This window comes from Gekko japonicus, unplaced genomic scaffold (genome assembly GCF_001447785.1).
Source record: "Gekko japonicus isolate JY-2015 unplaced genomic scaffold, Gekko_japonicus_V1.1 scaffold427, whole genome shotgun sequence".
Lineage (NCBI taxonomy): Eukaryota > Metazoa > Chordata > Lepidosauria > Squamata > Gekkonidae > Gekko > Gekko japonicus.
This window is the reverse complement of record NW_015163101.1, coordinates 660,315-680,041: the sequence shown is the minus strand read 5'-3', so window position 1 is coordinate 680,041 and position 19,727 is coordinate 660,315. Positions and strand designations below refer to the sequence as shown.

The 19,727-nt window shown below is 49.9% G+C and overlaps 1 protein-coding gene across 1 annotated transcript in view; it reads right to left on the bottom strand.

Moving 5' to 3' along the window:
• The window catches only part of SARDH (sarcosine dehydrogenase), a 118,580-nt gene that overhangs the window by 61,132 nt on the left and 37,721 nt on the right, over window positions 1–19,727 (bottom strand). Inside the window, exons 9-10 of the mRNA XM_015406747.1 lie at window positions 12,103–12,189; window positions 10,296–10,386 (exon numbers count right to left, since the gene is read on the bottom strand). Of these exons, the coding sequence (XP_015262233.1) occupies window positions 10,296–10,386; window positions 12,103–12,189 (178 nt within the window). The remainder of the gene's footprint in view (window positions 1–10,295; window positions 10,387–12,102; window positions 12,190–19,727) is intronic.

The following is a 19,727-nucleotide window of genomic DNA, read 5'->3' as shown; positions in this document are numbered from 1 at the left end:
TGCAATGCACCATGCAGTCTGCAATGTAGCTACATGAATATCACAGCAACCTACTGGTTAGTGCCCATTACATCATAACAAGTGAGAGTTCACTCTCCCACACCGTTGACAGCTTCAGCACTCAGGTCTCTGAAGAGATTTGTCTGAAGAGCTGGAACTGACCAGTATCAAAGCAGACAAGCCCTTGCCATCTTCATTCCTTCCCCTTTGGCAGAAAGTCTCCTGGCTCCGAGCTGGAGTGTCACATTCAGTAACCAGATCCAAGGGCTGCCCTTGGAGCAATCCTGTCTGCACGGCACGCCTGTGACAATATGGGCAATGGAACGCTTGTACCAGCCTGTCCAATCATGTCACCACTGAGGGGTGACATGATTGAGGTTTATAAGATTATGCATGGGAAAGAGCAGGTAGAGAAAGAGGTACTTTTCTCCCTTTCTCACAATACAAGAACTCGTGGGCATTCCATGAAATTGCTGAGCGGTCGGGTTAGAACGGATAAAAGGAAGTACTTCTTCACCCAAAGAGTGATTAACACATGGAACTCACTGCCACAGGAAGTGGTGGCAGCTACAAGCATGGACGGCTTCAAAAGGGAATTAGATAAGCATATGGAGCAGAGGTCCATCGGTGGCTATTAGCCACAAGGTATAGATAGGGGCTCTGGGGCAAGTGATGCTCTGTATTCTTGGTGCTTGGGGGGGGGCAACAGTGGGAGGGCTCCCTAGTGTCCTGGCCCCACTGCTGGACCTCCTGATGGCACTGGTATTTCTGGCCACTGTGTGACACAGAGTCTTGGACTGGATGGGCCTTTGGCCTGATCCAACATTGGCGTCTCTTATGTTCTTAATCCAGAAGCAATCCCAGTGGAAGAAGATACAGGGACTTGAGGCACGCTTGTCACACTCAAGTCTATAAGGGAAGGTGATGAGTCCACGGACAGAACACATGAAGCACTCCTGAGAGGGCAGCAGGAGGAGGAGGGAAAGGTATCTCAGCAAATGGAGGAGCACCCAACACAGGAGGAGGGCGCATGGAAGCATGTAACCTGCAGGAGCAGGAAAATCAGGAGACATTTTGAGCCTCTGTCGCTAAGCAATCGGTTCCAGGATCTCCCCACAGATATTGATTCTGGACCACTGGAACAAGGGCTACTCCCTCAGCCTCCATGAAAACTGAAGGAAATTTCTCAGGCCCCCATGGATGAGAGAACTTGAGCTACTGCTCCCCAATATAGGAGAAGGCGTGTGTTGGTAATTGGGGATTCCCTACCGAGAGGGGGAGAGGCTAAAGTGTGCTGACCAGACCCATCGTCTCGAGAGGTATGCTGTCTACCAGGTGCCACACATCCAGGATGTGACAGAAAGTGTTGGAAGACTCATCAAGCCCATGGATCATTATCCTTTCTTGCTCATTCATGCGAGAACAAATGATATTGCCCGGCTGTTATGTACTGGGATTGAATCATTCCTGATTGAATCACCCCAGAGACTGGCTGAGCTTGGAGCAAAAGAACAATAGCCTGCCAGGATTCTGAAAGTAACCAATCTAGTAATAATGTTGTGTAAATAGCCTATCACTGGGAGTGGGGTGTGTTTGGGTGTGGCAATTGCATGCTATTAAACAGAGCTGAGGCTCTGGAGTCTTGTTTTGTGCTTACTGAAATCACTAATAAAGTAGAGCTGGTCACTAGGCTTCTGGTCCGTTCATCTATGGAACCCACTATTTAACAGTGGTGACGAAGAGCCCGGGGGGACACAGCCTAGCACCAGGAATCTGCAGATCTGCACACCACCGCCGTCCACCAACATCAAGTACTGAATTTGCCCCAGGACACCCCTGATAAAATTAAAGTGACTGTGATAATAGAAGGGGTACCTTGCAAGATGGAGTTGGACATGGGGTCCTCCATCTCCATCATCTTGGAAGAGACTCTCTGGAAGCTCTGCCCACAGGGGGGTCCCCGCCTTAGACTCACTGGGTTCACCCTCCGGGGCTTTCAAAAGAAAAAGGTGGCCATTAAGGGGTGGGGCAAATTCCACGTGAAATACAGACAGTTTGAGGGAATGTTGGACTTGGTGGTGGAAGGACGGCTCACCAGCTTACTTGGACTGTCTTGTTTTATGCCCTTGGGGTTCAGAGTAATGGGGGTGCACCACGTGCAGCCCTCAGACTTCAGTAATGTGTGTGACGAGTTCCCCGCTGTCTTCAATGGGACACTTGGCCGGTACACAGGTCCCCTGGTATCGCTCCAACTCAACCCCGAGGTGCAGCCGTCTGCCTCAAGGCCCAGAGAGTTCCGTTCGTGCTCAAGCCCAAAATTGAGGCAGAACTGGACCATTTGGTGGCACAAGGAGTTTTAGAGCCGGTTCCCCATGTCACCTGGGAGACCCCCATCATAACCCCAATTAAGCCAAACGGGGATGTCTGCATCTGCGTGGACTACAAATGTACAATCAACAAGGCACTGAGTGACCTGTGGTCAGCCATGTCCTAGCGACATTGGCAGGGGCCAAGGTCTTCGGTAAACTGGACTTGGCCCAAGCATACCAACTACTCCCAGTAAACGAGACAACTGCTGAGGCACAGACCATCGTCATGCACTGGGGTGATTTCGGAGTCAAGCGGCTGCAGTTTGGGGTAAGCGTGGCCCCAGGAATCTTCCGGAACTTAATGGAGTCTCTCTTGAAAGGCATCCTTGGGGTCCAACCTTTCTTCGATGATGTATTAATTGCTGCCCCCATGGAAGAGGATTTCACCACCCGCCTACGCACTGTGCTGAAGCGATTCAACTCCACCGGGCTAAAAGTGAAGCAGGAGAAATGCCTCCTGGGAGTCCCCCATGTAGAGTTCCTGGGGTTCTCAGTGGACACAGGTGGCATCCACCCAGCCCCCAACAAGGTTCGCACCATCATGAATGTACCCACTCCCACATCCAAGGCCGAGTTGCAGACTTTCTTGGGGCTTCTGAACTTTTACCACTCCTTCCTGCCCCATAAAACCGCACTTGTGGAGCTGCTCCACCGCCTGCTTGACAAGAAGGCCCCTTGGGTGTGGGGCTGGTGGCAGGCCGCCACTTTCCGAGCTGTGAAGGAGCTACTTGCATCAAACAATGTCCTCACCCATTTCGACGAGACGCTGCCGGTCCTCTTGGCGTGCGATGCTTCTCCTTATGGCGTTGGTGCAGTCCTGGGCATTCAGTTGCCAGACAGGAGGGAGGTGCCAGTGACCTACTACTCCCAGACCCTGTCATCAGCCAAGTGGAACTACTCCCAGATTGACAAAGAGGCCCTTGCAATCATGGCGGGAGTAAAAAAGTTCCATGATTACCTGTATGGCCGCCCCTTCACAATCGCGACCGATCACAAGCCCCTGCTCGGTCTCCTCACCCCGCCTGCCAAACGTCGCAGATGCTGCTGCCCAGGGTCCTGCGCTGGTCCATTTTTCTGGGGGGTTACCAATACGCTCTGCAATACTGGCCAGGGAAGTCCATGGGACACGCAGACGCTCTTAGTCACCTCCCACTCAGCTCCATCGACCCGGATCTGGCCCCTGCACAACAAATTCTGATGATGGAGGACTTGCTGGACCGCCCTCTGCACATCACAGACATTTCCCGCCACACCGCCAGGGATTGTGTCCTCTCCCACATTTTGGATTGGGTGGACCCAGAATTCACAGTGTTTGCATCTCAGTACACAAGGGGTGCCTCCTATGGGGTAGCCGGGTAGTGATTCCCCCACCGCTGCATAAAAACGGGTTTTGGAAGCCCTGCACGAGACCCACCCAGGAATCGTGAGGATGAAAGTGCTGGCCAGGAGCTACGTGTGGTGGCCAGGAATGGACAGCAAGATCGAGGCCTGGGTACAGCGTTGCCAGGCCTGCCAAGAGACATGGCCCAAACCTCCGAGGGCTCCCGTTCACCAATGGGAGTCTACCCACACACTGTGGGCACAGGTGCGTTTGGACTTTGCTGGCCCGTTCCAAGGGCAGTTGTTCTTTCTCCTGGTGGACTCCTACACCAAGTGGCTGAAAGTAACCTCGGCCTCATCCTGTGCAGCCATCCGGGCCCTGAGACAGATTTTTAGTACACATGGTCTACCGGTATGGGAAACAAGCAGGAAGACCCTGAAGTCCTAATACAGGAAGGGGACTATGACCTAATAAGCATTACTGAAACTTGGGGGAAGGACACTCACAATTGGAATAGCAGGATTGAGGGTTACAACTTGTTTAAAGGGGACAGACAAATAAGGAAGGGTGGAGGAGTAGCATTATGTGTAAAGGAGGTATATACTTGAGGAAATACATGAATCTGAACTTAGAAATTCAGCTGAGAGTCTCTGGATAAAAATAAAAGGAGTAAGAAATAATAGTGATATTATGGTGGTCATGGGAGATTTCAATTACCCAGATATCTGTTGGAAGTCCAACTCTGCTAAAAATGAAAGGTCCAATAACCAGTTTGGTGTAGTGGTTAAGTGTGTGGACTCTAATCTGGGAGAACCGAGTTTGATTCCCCACTTCCCCAATTGCACCTGGCTGGATGACCTTGGGCAAGCCATGGTTCTGATAAGAGCTGGTCTTGAAAAAGAGCAGTTTCTGTCAAGGGCTCTCTCGGCCCCACCTACCTCACAGGGTGTCTGCTGTGGGAAGGGAAAGGAGTTTGTAAGTCGCTCTGAAACACCTTTGGGTAGTGAAGGGCAGGGTATAAATCCAATCTCTTCTCTTCTTCTTCTTCTTCTCTTTTTCCTGACTTGTCTTGCTGACAACTTCATTGTCCAGAAAGTGGAGAGGGAAACAAGGGGATCTGCTATCTTGGATTTGATTCTTACCAACAGGGAAGTACTGGTTGATGAGGTGAAAGTAGTGGGCACCCTGGGCAGTAGGGACCATGTAATTTTGGAATTTACAGTCTTGGGGAAGGGAAAAGATGTACATAATCAGGAATAGAATCTGGATTCAGGAAAGCCAATTTTAAAGTTCTGCTGGGTAGAATCCCATGGCCAGAAATACTTAAGGAGGTGGGAGTTCAAGAGGGGCAGGAGTTTCTTAAAAGTGAAATACTGAAGGCACAATCACAAATGATTCCTATGAGAAGGAAGAATGGGAGGAGCCTAAAGAAGCCAAGGCGGCTCCATAAACAGCTTTCTAAAGACTTGAGAAAGTCAGGAAGAAATTCCTGACAGAGCAGTTTCTCAGTGGAACAGGTTTCCTTGGGAGGTGGTGGGCTCTCCTTTGGAGGTTTTCAAAGAGAGACTAGATGGCCATCCGTCAGCAGTGCTGATTCTGTGAACTTAGGCAGATCATGGGATGGGGGGCAGGAAGGGTTGCATCAGTGCTTAGTTCCTGTGGCCCTTTCTCACACACCCAGGGAAATGCCAAGCACCACTTTGGGGTCAGGAAGCAATTTTTCTCCAGGCCAGTTTGGCTGGAGATCCCAGAGGGTGTTGTGTTTTTTTTGTCATCTTCTGGGCGTGGAACAGGGGTCACTGGTGGTATGAGGGGGAGGTATTTGTGAATTTCCTGCATTGTGCAGGGGGTTGCACCAGATGACCCTGGAGGTCCCTTCCAACGCTATGATTCTATGATCAGAGACAACATTCCCATAAAAGGCGACAGAAAAAGTAGAAAGAAAATGCGAGCATGATCTAGCTCAAGACTGCTCTGCTGCCTGTCACAGAAAGTCCAAATGACATCTTCCTCCTCCCAGGGACAAGACGGCGCACAATCCACCAGGGACTTTCCTCATGCAGGTCTGATTGGAATTAGCCGGGTTCTGGTGAAGCTGTTCACCCCAGTGAGGTTTGTGCTGAAAAATTGCCAGGTGGTTGCACCTTGTGGGTCACAATGGATTCCCTCCCATGCTGCCAATCCTAATGGTTCCTCATATCCTACATCTGAGGAGACTGCCTCACTTTTCTCCCACGTGGGGTCACCTCTGGAAGCAACTGCATTGGCGAATTCTGGTTCACCAGCCCCCAAAGCCAGCAGGGAGGCACAAGCTTCCTTCAGAGCTTACTCCCCCATCAGAATTCCCACTCCGTTATTAACTTAGTGTATGAACAGAAGAACTCACAGCAGAACTGGAACGTGCGCCACCCCCTACCCCCTCCAACATAACTACTGCACAGCTGCAGTATGGCTTTGGGTCTGACCTATGCTGATCACACAGAGGCAGGAGGGAGGCCGGGAGGCCAGGATGACACGTGAATGAATGGTGGCTATTCCGCGCAGTCCATTCCCTACCCCTCCAAGAGGGAAACCGATGTGGGCAAAGCAGACCTTTCTTGTTTGCAGAGAAATCTGTCAGCTGCTCGAAATCCACATTTGACAATGATCTGGTGTGGGAAGCCCAGAGACACACAACTCCCACTTGGAATACTTAGCAGGGCCTTGAAGTTGGAGGTATTTAACCAAGCAAAGGTACAAAGTCTCCTGGGATCAGGTCAGTGGGAAGATGTATAGTGTGGCAAATGTTTACTGCCTGACAGTTGCGGCACTTGCCAAAGGATTCCTGAACACAATGTGTGGCTGTGTCCTGTGGGGCAGCTGGAGTGTCAGACCGCGGAAGTGAAAATCAAGGTGGGTCATTGAGGGCATCTCAATTTTTAAAAAACTGCAGGTTCAGATTCGTTAGAATTGGATCAGATGAATGTGGAATGTGGTGCCTTCTCCAGTAGCAGCCCTGTGCCACTGCGCAACTGAACAAAATCAATGTTCCTGACACGGCAAAGTTGTATTTCTACAGGGTGTGTAACTATTGTTGTTGTTGTTTTTAACCCCTGAAGGGATATTTTTATTGCATTTTCTATAAACTACAAAGAAATTAGGGAGGGTATCTATAAACTATGGGTGAAAGGAAAGAAAACCACTAAAAAACCAAGAGGTGGTGGCCATTACAAAAGCTTCTATAGAATTAAAAGTTAAAATATTAAAAAGCTTGTTAGTTAACATTGAGTGTGATCAATATATGTATGCTTATATTATCAATACCAGTAAAGTTCACTGTTCAAGAATAATCACAAGACAACACTGCTAATATCCAGACTTCAGAGTCATTCAGCATCTTTTTCCCGCTTCTGTTCCTCAATTGATAGTCTTGTTTGGGGGCAACTGCCCCCTGTTGCAAATCTGAGTCTTCTTCAGAGGTTGTAGTATCAGAGTCATTACCGCTTCCCTTATCTCCATCATCGTCTTCTTTGCCGTCCTCTCCCGTAGAACCAAGTTGCTGCTTCAGAAACTCCGGAGCTTTAGAAGCCATGTCAATTCTTTCTTCTCATTTATCTTGAACAGGATACCTTCAGGGACCAGCCATCTATAGGGGATGTTGTTTATTTGTAAAAACCTTGCCAAGACTTTGAATTTGTTTCTCTTCTACCTGTTTTCAAATGGAATGTCTTTTAGAACTCTTATTTCCTTGCCTTCGGTTTTTAGGGGCATTGCTGCTGTTGCTTTCAGGATTGAATCCCTCACATACCATTTAGAGAATTTAACCACTATCTCCCCCAGCAGATTTTTTTTCTTTATATATTCGGAATATGATCTATAAACCACATCTATCTCGCTTTTAATATAATCTGCTTTTAAATCTGCAATCGGGGCCAAGGCATCACTCAGTACTTGTTTCATGTTTCCCCCCTTATTTTCAGGAAGTCCCTGGAATCTCAGGACAAAATTTGCTTTATCCATTTGAAGTAGCAAAAGCTGTGATTCTTCAGTTGTTCCCTTCTTTTCCAACATCTGCACACGCTTCTTAATCTTTTTGGTCTTGGCATCCATCTCCTTCACCATCTCGGCTGTCTGCTCAGTCTTTTTATTAATTTCACTTAACTGGAGCTGCTGAGCTGCGAAGTTCTGGTTTAAAATTGTCAGCTGCTGATTTATATTTGTCATTTGATCCAGCAGAGGGTGCAAAGAGTCTGCTAACGTCTTTGAAATATCTATGGTAGTTTCCGGTCGGCTGACCGAAGGCTTGATTTTTGCTTGTTTGTCCTTCTCAGTTCTTTTGCCCGCCATCTTTGAGGATGTTTACTTTTAAGATAGTTTGCCAAGTCTCTAAAGTTCGCTCATATGCTTATAAACTTCCTGTGAAGTTCTTAAAACAGTTTCGTTTTGCTTTTAATGCCGTCTCCCCCTTTAAATGTCTCAGTCTTTTCTTTGCGTTTGTGGCGTTCCCTCCCCCGCTCGCTTATGTCTCAATGGGGAGAGAGTTTCTGCTTTTATCTGGGTGCTTTCGCTTACATGGACTCACAGTCAATGTCGGCCCGGGGATCCATGTCTGTCCGAGGACCTCACTTAAGGTACGTTTTATTCGCTCAGCCTCCACACACTTGTCCCGGTCAGCAGCTCAAGTTCCATTATGGATGCACAGCAGCCAGACTGTCGGGGCAGAAGGGAGCCTCAATTCTCCAGTATCGAGCCAGAGGAGAGGCAACCCTTTAGCGCCCCATGGCTAGGGACCCCACGCTGGAGTGCTGGGGGTGTGCGTACGATCACACCCCCTCCCAACTGCTGGCATGCAGATCGCATCCCTGGGAGCTCTCCAGGGACGCGTCCGCCATTGAGACACCAAAAACTGGAAGTCGGGTGTGTAACTATTGTTGAGAGTCCTAAATCAGGGGTCCCACGGCACTCGCCAACATCTTCCTTGGCACTTGCCAAGTGTTTTTAGAATGTGGGTGTGCCAGGTGCTGCTGCTAGTAACTTCTGATTGGCCATCGAAAAATGCCAGATCCTGCCAGATGGGTGCTTCGTAGGCAGGAGTGCTCCTGGACCCCACCAACGATGGAGGCCCAGGTGGTGGCCACTGCCAAAGCAGCCTTTTATCATCTACGGCTGGTGTGGCAGCTGATCCCCTTCCTTAGCCACGGCGATTTGTCCACAGTGATCCATGCGACGGTCACCTCAAGACTAGACTACTGTAACGCTCTCTACATGGGGCTGCCTTTGTCGCAAATTCGGAGGCTGCAGCTGGTGCAGAATGCGGCGGCCAGGTTGTTGACGGGTGTCCCTAAATGGGATCACATGCAACCTGTGCTGAAAGTGCTGTACTGGCTGCCTATAACGTTCCGGATTCGCTTCAAAGTGCTGGTGCTTACCTTTAAAGCCCTATATGGCCAGGGTCCGGCATACCTGAGGGACCGCCTTTCCCCATACAGGCCCCAAAAAGCACTTCAGTCGGGGTCACAACACCGCCTCGTGACCCCGGGTCCTAAAGAGGCCAGGCTTGCTGCCACAAGGGCCAGGTTCTTCTCAGTGGCGGCTCCTACCTGGTGGAATGAGCTCCCGGAGAAGATCAGGGCCCTGTGGGACCTCTTACAGTTCCGCAGGGCCTGCAAGATGGAGCTCTTCCGCCAGGCTTTTGAGTAGGAGCCGCCGCCACCACCACTACTGAGTAACTGCAGAGCAGGACCGCTGGGTTAGGCCGACTGGCCACCTGGAACATCTTGGCCCATGGCATCCCCCCTCTTTGATCCCACCGCGATATACAATAGGGAGTGAGTATTTTAGTTCCTAATGTATCCTGCAAGATGCGAGTTTTTGTTTTAATTGTTTCAACTTGTCCTATTTTTATTGCACTTGGTGCCTTATAACTGTTTTAATCCTGTTGTATTTTATTGCACAGTTGTGCCTATGTAAGCCGCCCTGAGCCCGCTTGCGGGGAGGGTGGGGTATAAGTGAAATAAAATAAATAAATTTCTAAACAATATGCTCCTTTTGAAAAGCATCCTGATAAGCAGAGTTCCTGCCTGCAGTGCTGGAGAGCTCCAGTCAGAGTTATGCATGACCTGACTCCCTGACATTTCGTGACTGGCTCTGCCCCCTGAGACATTTGTGGCTGTGCTCACCACCCTGCATCAGGTTTCTAAAGGCGCTCACTGGCTCACACAGGTTGGGGACCCCTGCCCTAAATGACCAGGAAACTCGAAGGACTGGCTGCTTCCACGGGACCTGCCTGGCAACTGAGACTGCCTCCAAAGGCCTTGCTCCATTTGCGCCCCCCCCCCACGGTCTTGCAGAGGAAAGGTGGGGGTGGTTAAAGGCAGCGGTGCCTTCTCAGGGCTGGCTCCTCAGCTTCAGAACTTCTGGAAGAAACTCTGCTAACCAGCAACTCCAATGGATATGACTGAGCCTCCTTCTAATCAGCAAGTCACCTTCTCAATCTCCTGGTCTCATCTGGAGAGAAAAGGAGTCAACCTGACACCTCTCAGCTGCCTGGATTAACTCTGCCACGGGGTGCCTGAACAGAAGAAATGTGCGCTCTCTCTCAGCAACCAGAGCGGGAAGAGGCTCACCTGATGTCATAGCCATACATGTCCTTTTCAGGACGTCCGTGAACTATCCAGTGGGCCAGCTCTTTCCCACAGCCACCGCCGAGCATCATTCCTGTGGATAAGGAAAGGAAGCAAAAAGAGGGTCACGCGTGCAGAACCACCGATGCTCTCGGACAAGAACCATTTCAAGCTCCCTGTTAAAAGCAGTTTTAAAAATGAAGGGTCTTAATCTGAACTCTCACCGACAGATTTCAAGGCAGGAGCTGCTTTTGGGGCCCAGAAGAGAGCCGGCTGAAAACCAAAACCAGCCCTTAGGCCTAGCGCTGCAAAGGTCTTGAAGGCAGAGCGCAACAACGTCCTTTGCCTGAAAAGGCCAGGGTGACTTGCCAAAGGACAGAGATATGAAATATTGTCTCGTGCCTCCTTCTTAGGGCCAGTGACGGCTGTGCTCTGATCCAGACTCGGTGTGTGTGTTCTGCACTCAAACAGCCCCGGAAGGAAGGCGCTGAAGCCAGAAGGAGAGCTGTCTGGGGAGGCCACAGGTTCTCCCCCTCTGTGGCTGAGGAAACTGCAGGAGGCCAGGCAGGCTCCAGGGCCGGTTCTCCACTCAAGCAGCCGCTCTGGGGGGGACACACAGCAGGTCTAAGCAGAATCCCGCCCCTCTGAGCACAGGGGAGTGAGGAAGGCAGGACTTTGCTTAGAAGTGAACTGACAGTACAGTGCCAATAAAGTGTAAAGCAGAGAGGTTCCCCCAGGCACTTCGCTGAGGACAGCGACGGGGGCAGTAAGTAGTCTGGCACTGTCAGGTCTCACGCTCCCCCTTCACCTGCACACACACACACACCCGGGAGGCCATGGGAAGTTGCAATCTCCTGTGGAGATTCCTTGCCATTTTGGAATAACTTGTTTTATTTATCGACCCTGTGCTGTATTTTATTATTGTTTTTAACTTATTTATTGTCTTATTCTGTTGTAAGCCGCTCTGACCTCTGTTCACAGGGAAGGGTGGCCTAAAAATCCAATGAATGAATGAATGAATGAATGAATGGTTGCCAGCTGGCCAGTTATCCCCCAGCCCTGGAATGTGTTCTAAATGCTTAGTGCTAAATGCTTAATTCCTTATGAGTGCATGTGGGTGTGCTCCATAGGTAAATGTGCCTGTGTCAGGTCTTCTGCTCTCACCGTTCGGTTCTTGCTTTGTGCTTGTGTTAGAACAGGACCCTGGACGGGGATAGGTGTGCTGGCTTGTTACCACACATGGGCAGATCATTTGGTGGGACGTGCAGAGTTCACTTTGGATCAGCTCTGGCCTCTGATGCCTCAGCTCTGCCCCTGGGCACGTGGTCCCCGGCCCCTGGCCCCACTAGCCATATGCCCTGCGGGGGGGGGGGAGGCCCAGAGCAGACTCATCCCCCGGGGGAGCCAGCGTTGTTCCTTCCAAGAGCCGGCAAACCTGGCCGTACGGCAGCACTGCGGCTCTGGTTGTTTGTGGCTGCTGGCACCATAGGAGGGAGGATACGGGCATAGCTACACTTGCTGTTTCCTCTCCACCCAAGCCAAGCTGAGCCCTCAAAGCGTTGCTGGGGCACAGTCTGCCCCTGTGAGAGGAAAAGGCGACAAAGCACCCTGCCAGACTTCCACTGTCTGTCCCAAGCGCGGCTAATCCGGAGGCTCTGCGCTGCTGGCCACTCACAGGGGCCAAAGGCATATGCCCTTTGGCCCCTGAAGAGGGCTGAGAAGCCTCCACCCATGACACCTTTGGAAACTGCAGCGTGAAAGCAAACGTGAATGCCTGAGGGGTTTCAGGCAGGAAAAGGTTGCCACTTACCAGCACTGTTGAAACCGCAGCCCAGGAAAAAGCCTCGGACCTCCGGCGCTTCTCCCATGAGAGGCTTGTGGTCGGCAGTGAAGGATTCTAAAGGAGAGGAACCCATTAGACACCCCCTTCTCCAACACGTCTGGGCCAGCCCTTCCTCTGAGGGGCTCAAGGTGGGGTACACCAAAGCCCCCTCCCCTTTATCTGCACAGCAGCCCTGTGAGGTCGATCAGGCCAAGGGAGCGCGACAGGCGCGAGGCCCTCTTGTGAGGCTCACAGCCAAGTGGGGATCTGAGCTCAGGTGTCCTCTGCCTTAGGCCCAATCCACATCTAGCATTTGCTCTGCTGTTTTACCCCGGAACAGAAAAAGATGCAGCTCAAAACCACATTCAAGTACCCCAGGGCCAACGCCATACTGACTGCAGAGTCGCCCCTGAATGGCCATAAAACTATGCAGACGGCTACCATGAAACCGAGAGATCAAACGAAGTGAACGCGGCATTTATTTATTTATAAATTCAACGTATAGCCCGCCCTCCCCGCTACGCGGGCTCAGGGCGGCTCGCAATCAGGCATAAGCCCGCAGATAAAACACAATTGAAACCATTTAAAATCATTTCTACAATATTACAACATTATTAAGTGCTCTGGATGTTCCGAATAGATCTTCCATGAAGATGACGTATTAATGCTGCTATACCCCTCAGTGCCGTTTGTTCCGCTTAGCGCTGTTATTCTTTCTCCCAGGGCCGGATAATGATGGTACGATAGTGGCGGCTCCTACTCAAACGCCTGGCGGAAGAGCTCCGTCTTGGAGGCCCTGCGGAACTGTGCGAGGTCCCGCAGGGCCCGGATCTCCTCCGGGAGCTCATTCCACCAGGTAGGAGCCACCACCGAGAAGGCTCTGGCCCTGGTAGCAGCCAGTCTGGCCTCCTTGGGGCCTGGCATCGCCAGGAGATGTTGCGTCCCCGACCGTAGTGCCCGTGGGGGAACATATGGGGAAAGGCGGTCTGGAGGCATGCAGTCTGGAGGCTGCCATAAAATCCGACAATCAAAGTGAAAGTAGCATGCAATGCAGAGGGGGATTTCTGTTCCAGCGCGGGTTTGACAAGACAGCGGAACAAATGCTAGATGCAGATTGGGCCATAGTCTGACCCTCTCATCGCATTGGGTCTCACTGTAGAATTGCAGGAAGGGATCTCTCTAGAAAAATCCCTCTGCAGACTTTGATTTTGGGAATATGAAGCAAATGATGCAGTGGTGCTGGTGCAGAGGAGGTGACACTCAAGAATCAGCCAATGAAAAGAAGAAACATCCACTCCAAGAAGGTTCCCAGCGAATGGGTCTTGGCGGGGGTTAACCATCATGGAGGGGAAACAGGCGAAATACTGGTTCAAGAGAGGTTCCCTGCAGAACAGCACCCCCCCCCCCGCCCCCGGCAAAGGAAATGGGCACAATTACATGGCTTGCAAGATGGAAATAAGGGTTTGTCTGAAATGGGAGTCTTTAGTCTAGAGGCATAAAGACTCAGCAAGCATGGGGGCTGGTTAACAGAGTGTGCCAAAGAATAGCTGTGTGGTGTGCCTCTAGCAACAGCAGCAGAGATGCTTTTTTACTTCTTTGCGATGCTGCATTTTTCTGAAACACAATAAAAGCTGCCTTTGGTTTAGCTCAGGTAGGTGTGGAGCACTGCTGGTTCAGTGGGCAGGTGGGTGAACATCTGGGGTGCCCAGCACTCTATAGAAGGGCGCTTCCAAATCTGTTTCCGCGCACCCTGAAGGTTCCCCAGGGCAGGCTGGCCCCTCAGGGTAGCGGGTATCCAAGGGATGGGATCTGAGGCCCAAGGGAAAGCCATGGGCGGGGTTGGGCCAGTGGGGGGGGGGGGGCAACGGGGCTCACTTGGACTCTGCCAGCAGTAAAGCCCCATAGAGTTCCCAGTTATTTTAACAAGGCTTCTGCTAGAGAACTTCCTTTCAAGTCGTTCTCCATGTGGATCTGAGGAACAGAGTACCGTCAGGCCCTTTGGCCTCTGGCAACAATTCGGCCTTGGCCCGCACTGACCTTTGAGCAGGGGCCCAGTTCTTTCTCAAGCCATTCAAGGCTGATCAGAGCACAAAAGCGAAAACTTCTCAAGTTGAGAAGTCTCCTTGAGAACCCTTGGCTAAAACCTCCCCTAATTGAGCTGAAAACACTTATGGGGTTATTCGTGCCTTCAAAATTATTATTATTTTACAACAGTCATCTTTCCCTCACTTAAACCCACACATTCAACTAAATTACCATCTTGCGTTCTTTCTGGAGCTCACATTTCTTATCGCTACTATTATTGCAAATGGCTGAAGGAAATTTTACCCACCCACCCCCGGAAAACGTACACACATATACCGACTTTGGCTGCTTGATTTCCTAATCAGGGACACTCTAACATTAATGATTTCTTGTTGACAGTTTGTCTTCTAAATAAGACTGTCAATCAAATCTGAAAGCGGGGAGGGAAAACAAAATAAGCCTCCATAATCTTATTTTGCCCAAATTGGGGATGGTCCTCCTCTCTTTCCCCCCCCCACCTGCAAACTGGGATATCGGGGGAAAGTGAGGGATTCCTTTATTCAGTATATTTCTATACCAGCTCTTCAGAGTCCTACGCGAGGCAGCTTACTACTAGAAAGCACAGTATTTTAAAAAGCCACTAAAACACAAGCCAATAAGGCATAAAAACTATCTGTAAACCAGAAGCAGATCATTAAAAAAGCCTAGGTAAAAGGATGTGTTTTAGTCTGGAGCCTAAAAGAAAGTTAAGCAGGTGTCAGGCAAGCCTCAGGGGGAAGGGTATTCCAGAGGTATGGGGCCACCATTGAGAAGGCCGTGTTTGCAGTCACCACCTGCGGGGGTACAGAGAGCGGGACTTGAGAGGCAGGTCTTAAGTGGTGGGCTGGATCGTGCGGGAGGAGACAATCTTTTGGGTACTCTGGCCCCAAGCTGTTCAGTGCCTTCTAGGTAAGAACCAGGACTTTGGCTTGTCCCTGGAAACGGGTGGGGCACACAGTCCCTGCCACTCGCCCTTGACAGCTGCCCGGTTGCCCATTTTGGCCCAACTGTTTCAAAGGCAGACCCACGTACATCATCACCTTACGATACTCTAATCTGGATGCGATCAGAGTGTGGATTGCGGTAGCCAGATCATGCTTTTCGAGGAACCCCCACAGCTCGCAAACTAGCTGGAGTGGATAAACGGGATTGTGTGCCACGGAGGAGACGTGAGCCTGCAGCCACGGGCCAGGATCTAGTGTAGCTGGCTCCACAGTCTCGGCGCTGCTGATTCATTGACCAGCAGCACCTCAGTCTTGCCAGTATTCGACGGGCCCTCGCCCATCGCATCACCTTCTCCTGGCACCTATTCAGGACCTCCACAGCTCCACCTGCCTTAGCCGTCAAGGAGCAACAGAGCTGGCTCTCACCAGCCTACCAGTGGTCTCCCAGTGGGGTTGTGTCAATATCAAACAGCATGGCAGATAAGACAGAACCCTGTAGGACCCCTTGACATTTACATGGTAGTCACCCAGCACCACCTTCTGGAATCGGTTGGTCGAGTAAGAACAGAACAGCCAAAGCACGGTGCCCCCTTACTGCCAGCTCAACCAGCCTCTCCAGAAGGACCCCACGGTCCATGGCACTGAAAGCTGCTGAGAGGTCCAGGAGAATCAGCAGGGATGCACTCCCCCGCCACTCCTTGGCACCAGTCGTCAGGGTGACCAGAGCTGTTTTTGTTCTGAAGCCAGGCCTCAATCCAGATTGAAATGGGTCTAGATAATCCGTCTCCTCCATCTGAAGCTGTGTAGACACCACCTGCACGAGTACCTTACCCAAGAATGGAGTCTCAGCTACTGGGTGGCAGCTGTTGAGGTCACTGGTCTCCAGGGTTGCCACCTTCAGGAGGGGCTTCTTCCCAAGCAGTCAGAACCAGACCTTCCTTCAAGAGAGGCATTTATGAGCTCCCGAACCCAACCAAGCAACACATCATGGTGGCCTGCACACTCTGACACACCCTGTCCACTTCAGCAGGGCTCAGCAATGGAAAGCCACCTGGGACCAGACCGCACTCCAACAACGTTCTTTGACTGAACCCGTCCAACAATGATCTCTATGTCATGGCAGAGGCGAGCCGCTCAGTCTGCAAAACGCATTGCAAAGTAATCACTGGGACCTCACATGCTTTCTTTCTTTTCTTTTTTTAAACCCCCGAAGGGATATTTTTATTATTTTTTCATAAGACTATATAACTACAAAGAAATGTAGGGAGGGGGACTACAACTATGGATAAAGAAAAGAAACCCACACTAACTAAAAACCCAAGAGAAGGAGATCATATCCGTGTTAAACTAAATGATAGTAATTAAAGTGTTAGTAAAACAATATACTTGTAAAGTTCGTGTTTTTCACAGCTTCTATGTTAATATGTTAGTTGTTATGAGAGAGTTTTCTGAGCATCTTCTTTACTTCAAAGGGCGATTTTCAAAGTCCGTCTGACTTTACTTCGGTTTTCTATCTCTGAAATCGTATGCAACTTTCATTGCTCCCACACCCGTTTCTACCGCAGAGTCCTCAACCGTTCCAGAGGTGGCAGAGTCACTTGATTTGGTTTCTTCGTCTTTGGACTCTTCCCCTGATCCCAGCTGACGTCTCAAGAATTCCTTGGCAAAAAAAATGGAGTTCAAATGGAATGTCTTTTAAAGTCTTAATGGTTGTATTCCCCAATTTCAGTGGAGTTGCTGAGGTTGCCTTTAATCTCTGGTCTGTCTTCTTGCAAATCTGACCACAATCTCTCCAGGCAGGCTATTTTTTATATATATATAATTGGAGTAAGCCCAATAGGCAGTCTCCATATCTTTTATTATTTCATCCGCTGGTAAGCCTGTTACTGGAGCAATAATCTCACCTAGAGTCTTCTTCAAATCTTCTTTTTCAGTTTCAGGAACTCCCTGGAATCTGAGAATCATGTTGGCCTTTTCCCATTTGCAGCTGTAAGAGATGGTTTTCTTGGAGGTTTTGTTTTGTTTCCACTTCTCCCATTCTTTTCTTCATTTTCTTGTTCGCGGTGTCCATCTCTGTAATTTTCTCAGTCGCATGTTCCACTTTCTTCTCCGTTTCTGCCAGCTGGCACTGCTGTAGAACGAAGTTTTGGTTTAATGAGGTCAGTTGCTGGTTAATACCATCGAGTTGCTCCATCATCGGTTTGAGCATATCCGCTAACATCTTCATGACGTCTGCTCCCTCTTCCGGTTTTGGGCTCTGACTGTCCGGTGCTTTCACTTTTAACTTTCCTCGGGAAGCCGCCATTTTACAGTTTTGTTTACAATTTCAAACCGCTTTGCAAGGGCTTGAAAAACTCATCGCCTCACTATCGGCACTCACATAAGTCTCTCAAAACAAACTCACTGTTTAATTCCTCCCTTCCCCCTTCGATACGCTTATCTGTCCATGAGCTTAAGAGGCATCCCCCTTTGCACTCCACTTTTCCCATGGGGGGGAGGTGTTTCATTTTTTAAAATACTCCATTTACTTTGAACTCACGTTCATTGTTGGTCATATCTCTGACCTCGCTCACATCATTCGTTATTCTGCTCGATCTCAAGCACTTGTCCCGGTCGAATTAGCTTGTGCCCAAAGGCCACACAACGGCAGGAGCCGTCAGGGTGGAGGGAAGCCTCGATTCTCCAGCATCAAGCCATCGAAGAGGCTACCCCTCAAAAGCCCTCTGGCTTGGAGCCTATCACAAAGGCTCCGTGGATATGCCACTTGAGGTAGCACCCCTCCATGCCGCTGGTGTGCTAATCGCTCCCCCGAGGTCCAGGGAGAGTGACCGCCATCGCCAATCCACAAGCCAGAAGTCCAGGCTTTGCATGCTTTCCAGGTCAACATCCACTGGGACAAAATCTCCTTCACAACCCAGAAAAGTTCTGCTGGGGGGCACTGTGCCAACACAATGGTCACACAGTAGGCACTGTCACACAGTAGGTACGATAACATGTTCTTACCTGTGTTCAGTTGCAATCACTTTGGAGTTTTCTCAACTTCTGCTCTATCTACCTAACTGTTTTGACATCCAAAGCTCCTCAGTAAACTATGGGACATTCCAGACACCACGGAAGAACATCAGAAGAGCCCTGCTAGATCAGATCAGGGATCCATCTAGTCCATCATCCTGTCTCACCCAATGGCCAGGCCAACCAGTTCCTCTGGAAGTCCAACAAACAGGGCATAGAGGCTGAGGCTTTCCCACAGATTTTCCTCCTGGCACTGGAATTCAGAGGCTGACTGCTTCTGAACATGGAGGTTAAGAACATAAGAGAAGCCAATGTTGGATCAGGCTAATGGCCCATCCAGTCCAACACTCTGTCACACAGTGGCCAAAAATATCAGGTGCCTTCAGGAGGTCCAGCAGTGGGGCCAGGACACTAGAAGCCCTCCCACTGTTGCCCCGCCCAGCACCAAGAATACAGTGCATCCCTTGCCCCAGACTGAGAGTTCCTATCTATACCTTGTGGCTAATAGCCACGGATGGACCTCTGCTCCATATGCTTATCTAATTCATTGAGTGCCCACGAGTTCTTGTATTGTGAGAAAGGGAGAAAAGGACTTCTTTCTCTACCTGCTCTATCCCATGCATCATCTTATAAACCTCGAGTATGTCACCCCTCAGCCATCGTTTCTCCAGGCTAAAGATCCCCAAGCGTTTTAACCTTTCTTCATAGGGAAAGTGTTCCAACCCTTTTATCATTCTAGTTGCCCTTTTCTGCACTTTTTTCAGTGCTATAATGTCCTTTTTGAGGTGTGATGAAAGGAAGTCCTTCTTCACCCAAAGAGTGATTAACACATGGAATTCACTGCCACAGGAGGTGGTGGTGGCTACAAGCATGGACGGCTTCAAGAGGGAATTAGATAAGCATATGGAGCAGAGGTCCATCAGTGGCTATTAGCCACAAGGTATAGATATGGACTCCGAGGCAAGTGATGCTCTGTATTTTTGGTGCTGGGGGGGGTCAATAGTGTGAGTGCTCCTAGTGTCCTGGCCCCACTGCTGGACCTCCTGAAGGCACCTGGTATTTTTGGCCACTGTGTGACAGAGTGTTGGACTGGATGGGCCATTGGCCTGATCCAACACTGACTTCTCTTATGTTCTTATGATGAGGAACTTTATCAAAAGCTTTCTGGAAGTCAAGGTAAACAGCATCTATTGCGTCCCCCTTCTCCACATGTTTGTTCACTCCCTCAAAGAACACTAACAGGTTAGTGAGACAAGATCTTCCCTTACAGAACCCATGCTGAGTCTGCCTCAATAGTTTTTGTTCATCAATGTGCCTACCAATTCTTTCCTTAATAACAGTTTCCACCAACTTACCCAGTATCGACATCAGACTGACTGGCCTGTAATTTCCCAGATCTCCTCTGGAACCCTTTTTAAAGATGAGAGTGACATTAGCTACCTTCCAGTCCTCAGGAATGGAGGCAGATTTTAATGAAAGAGTACATATTTTTGTCAGATCACATATATGTTTTTTGCTATATGCTTCTCACATTCCCTTTTTGCTTGCCTGATCACAGACTTGCATTTTATTTGCCACAGTCTGTGTTCCCTT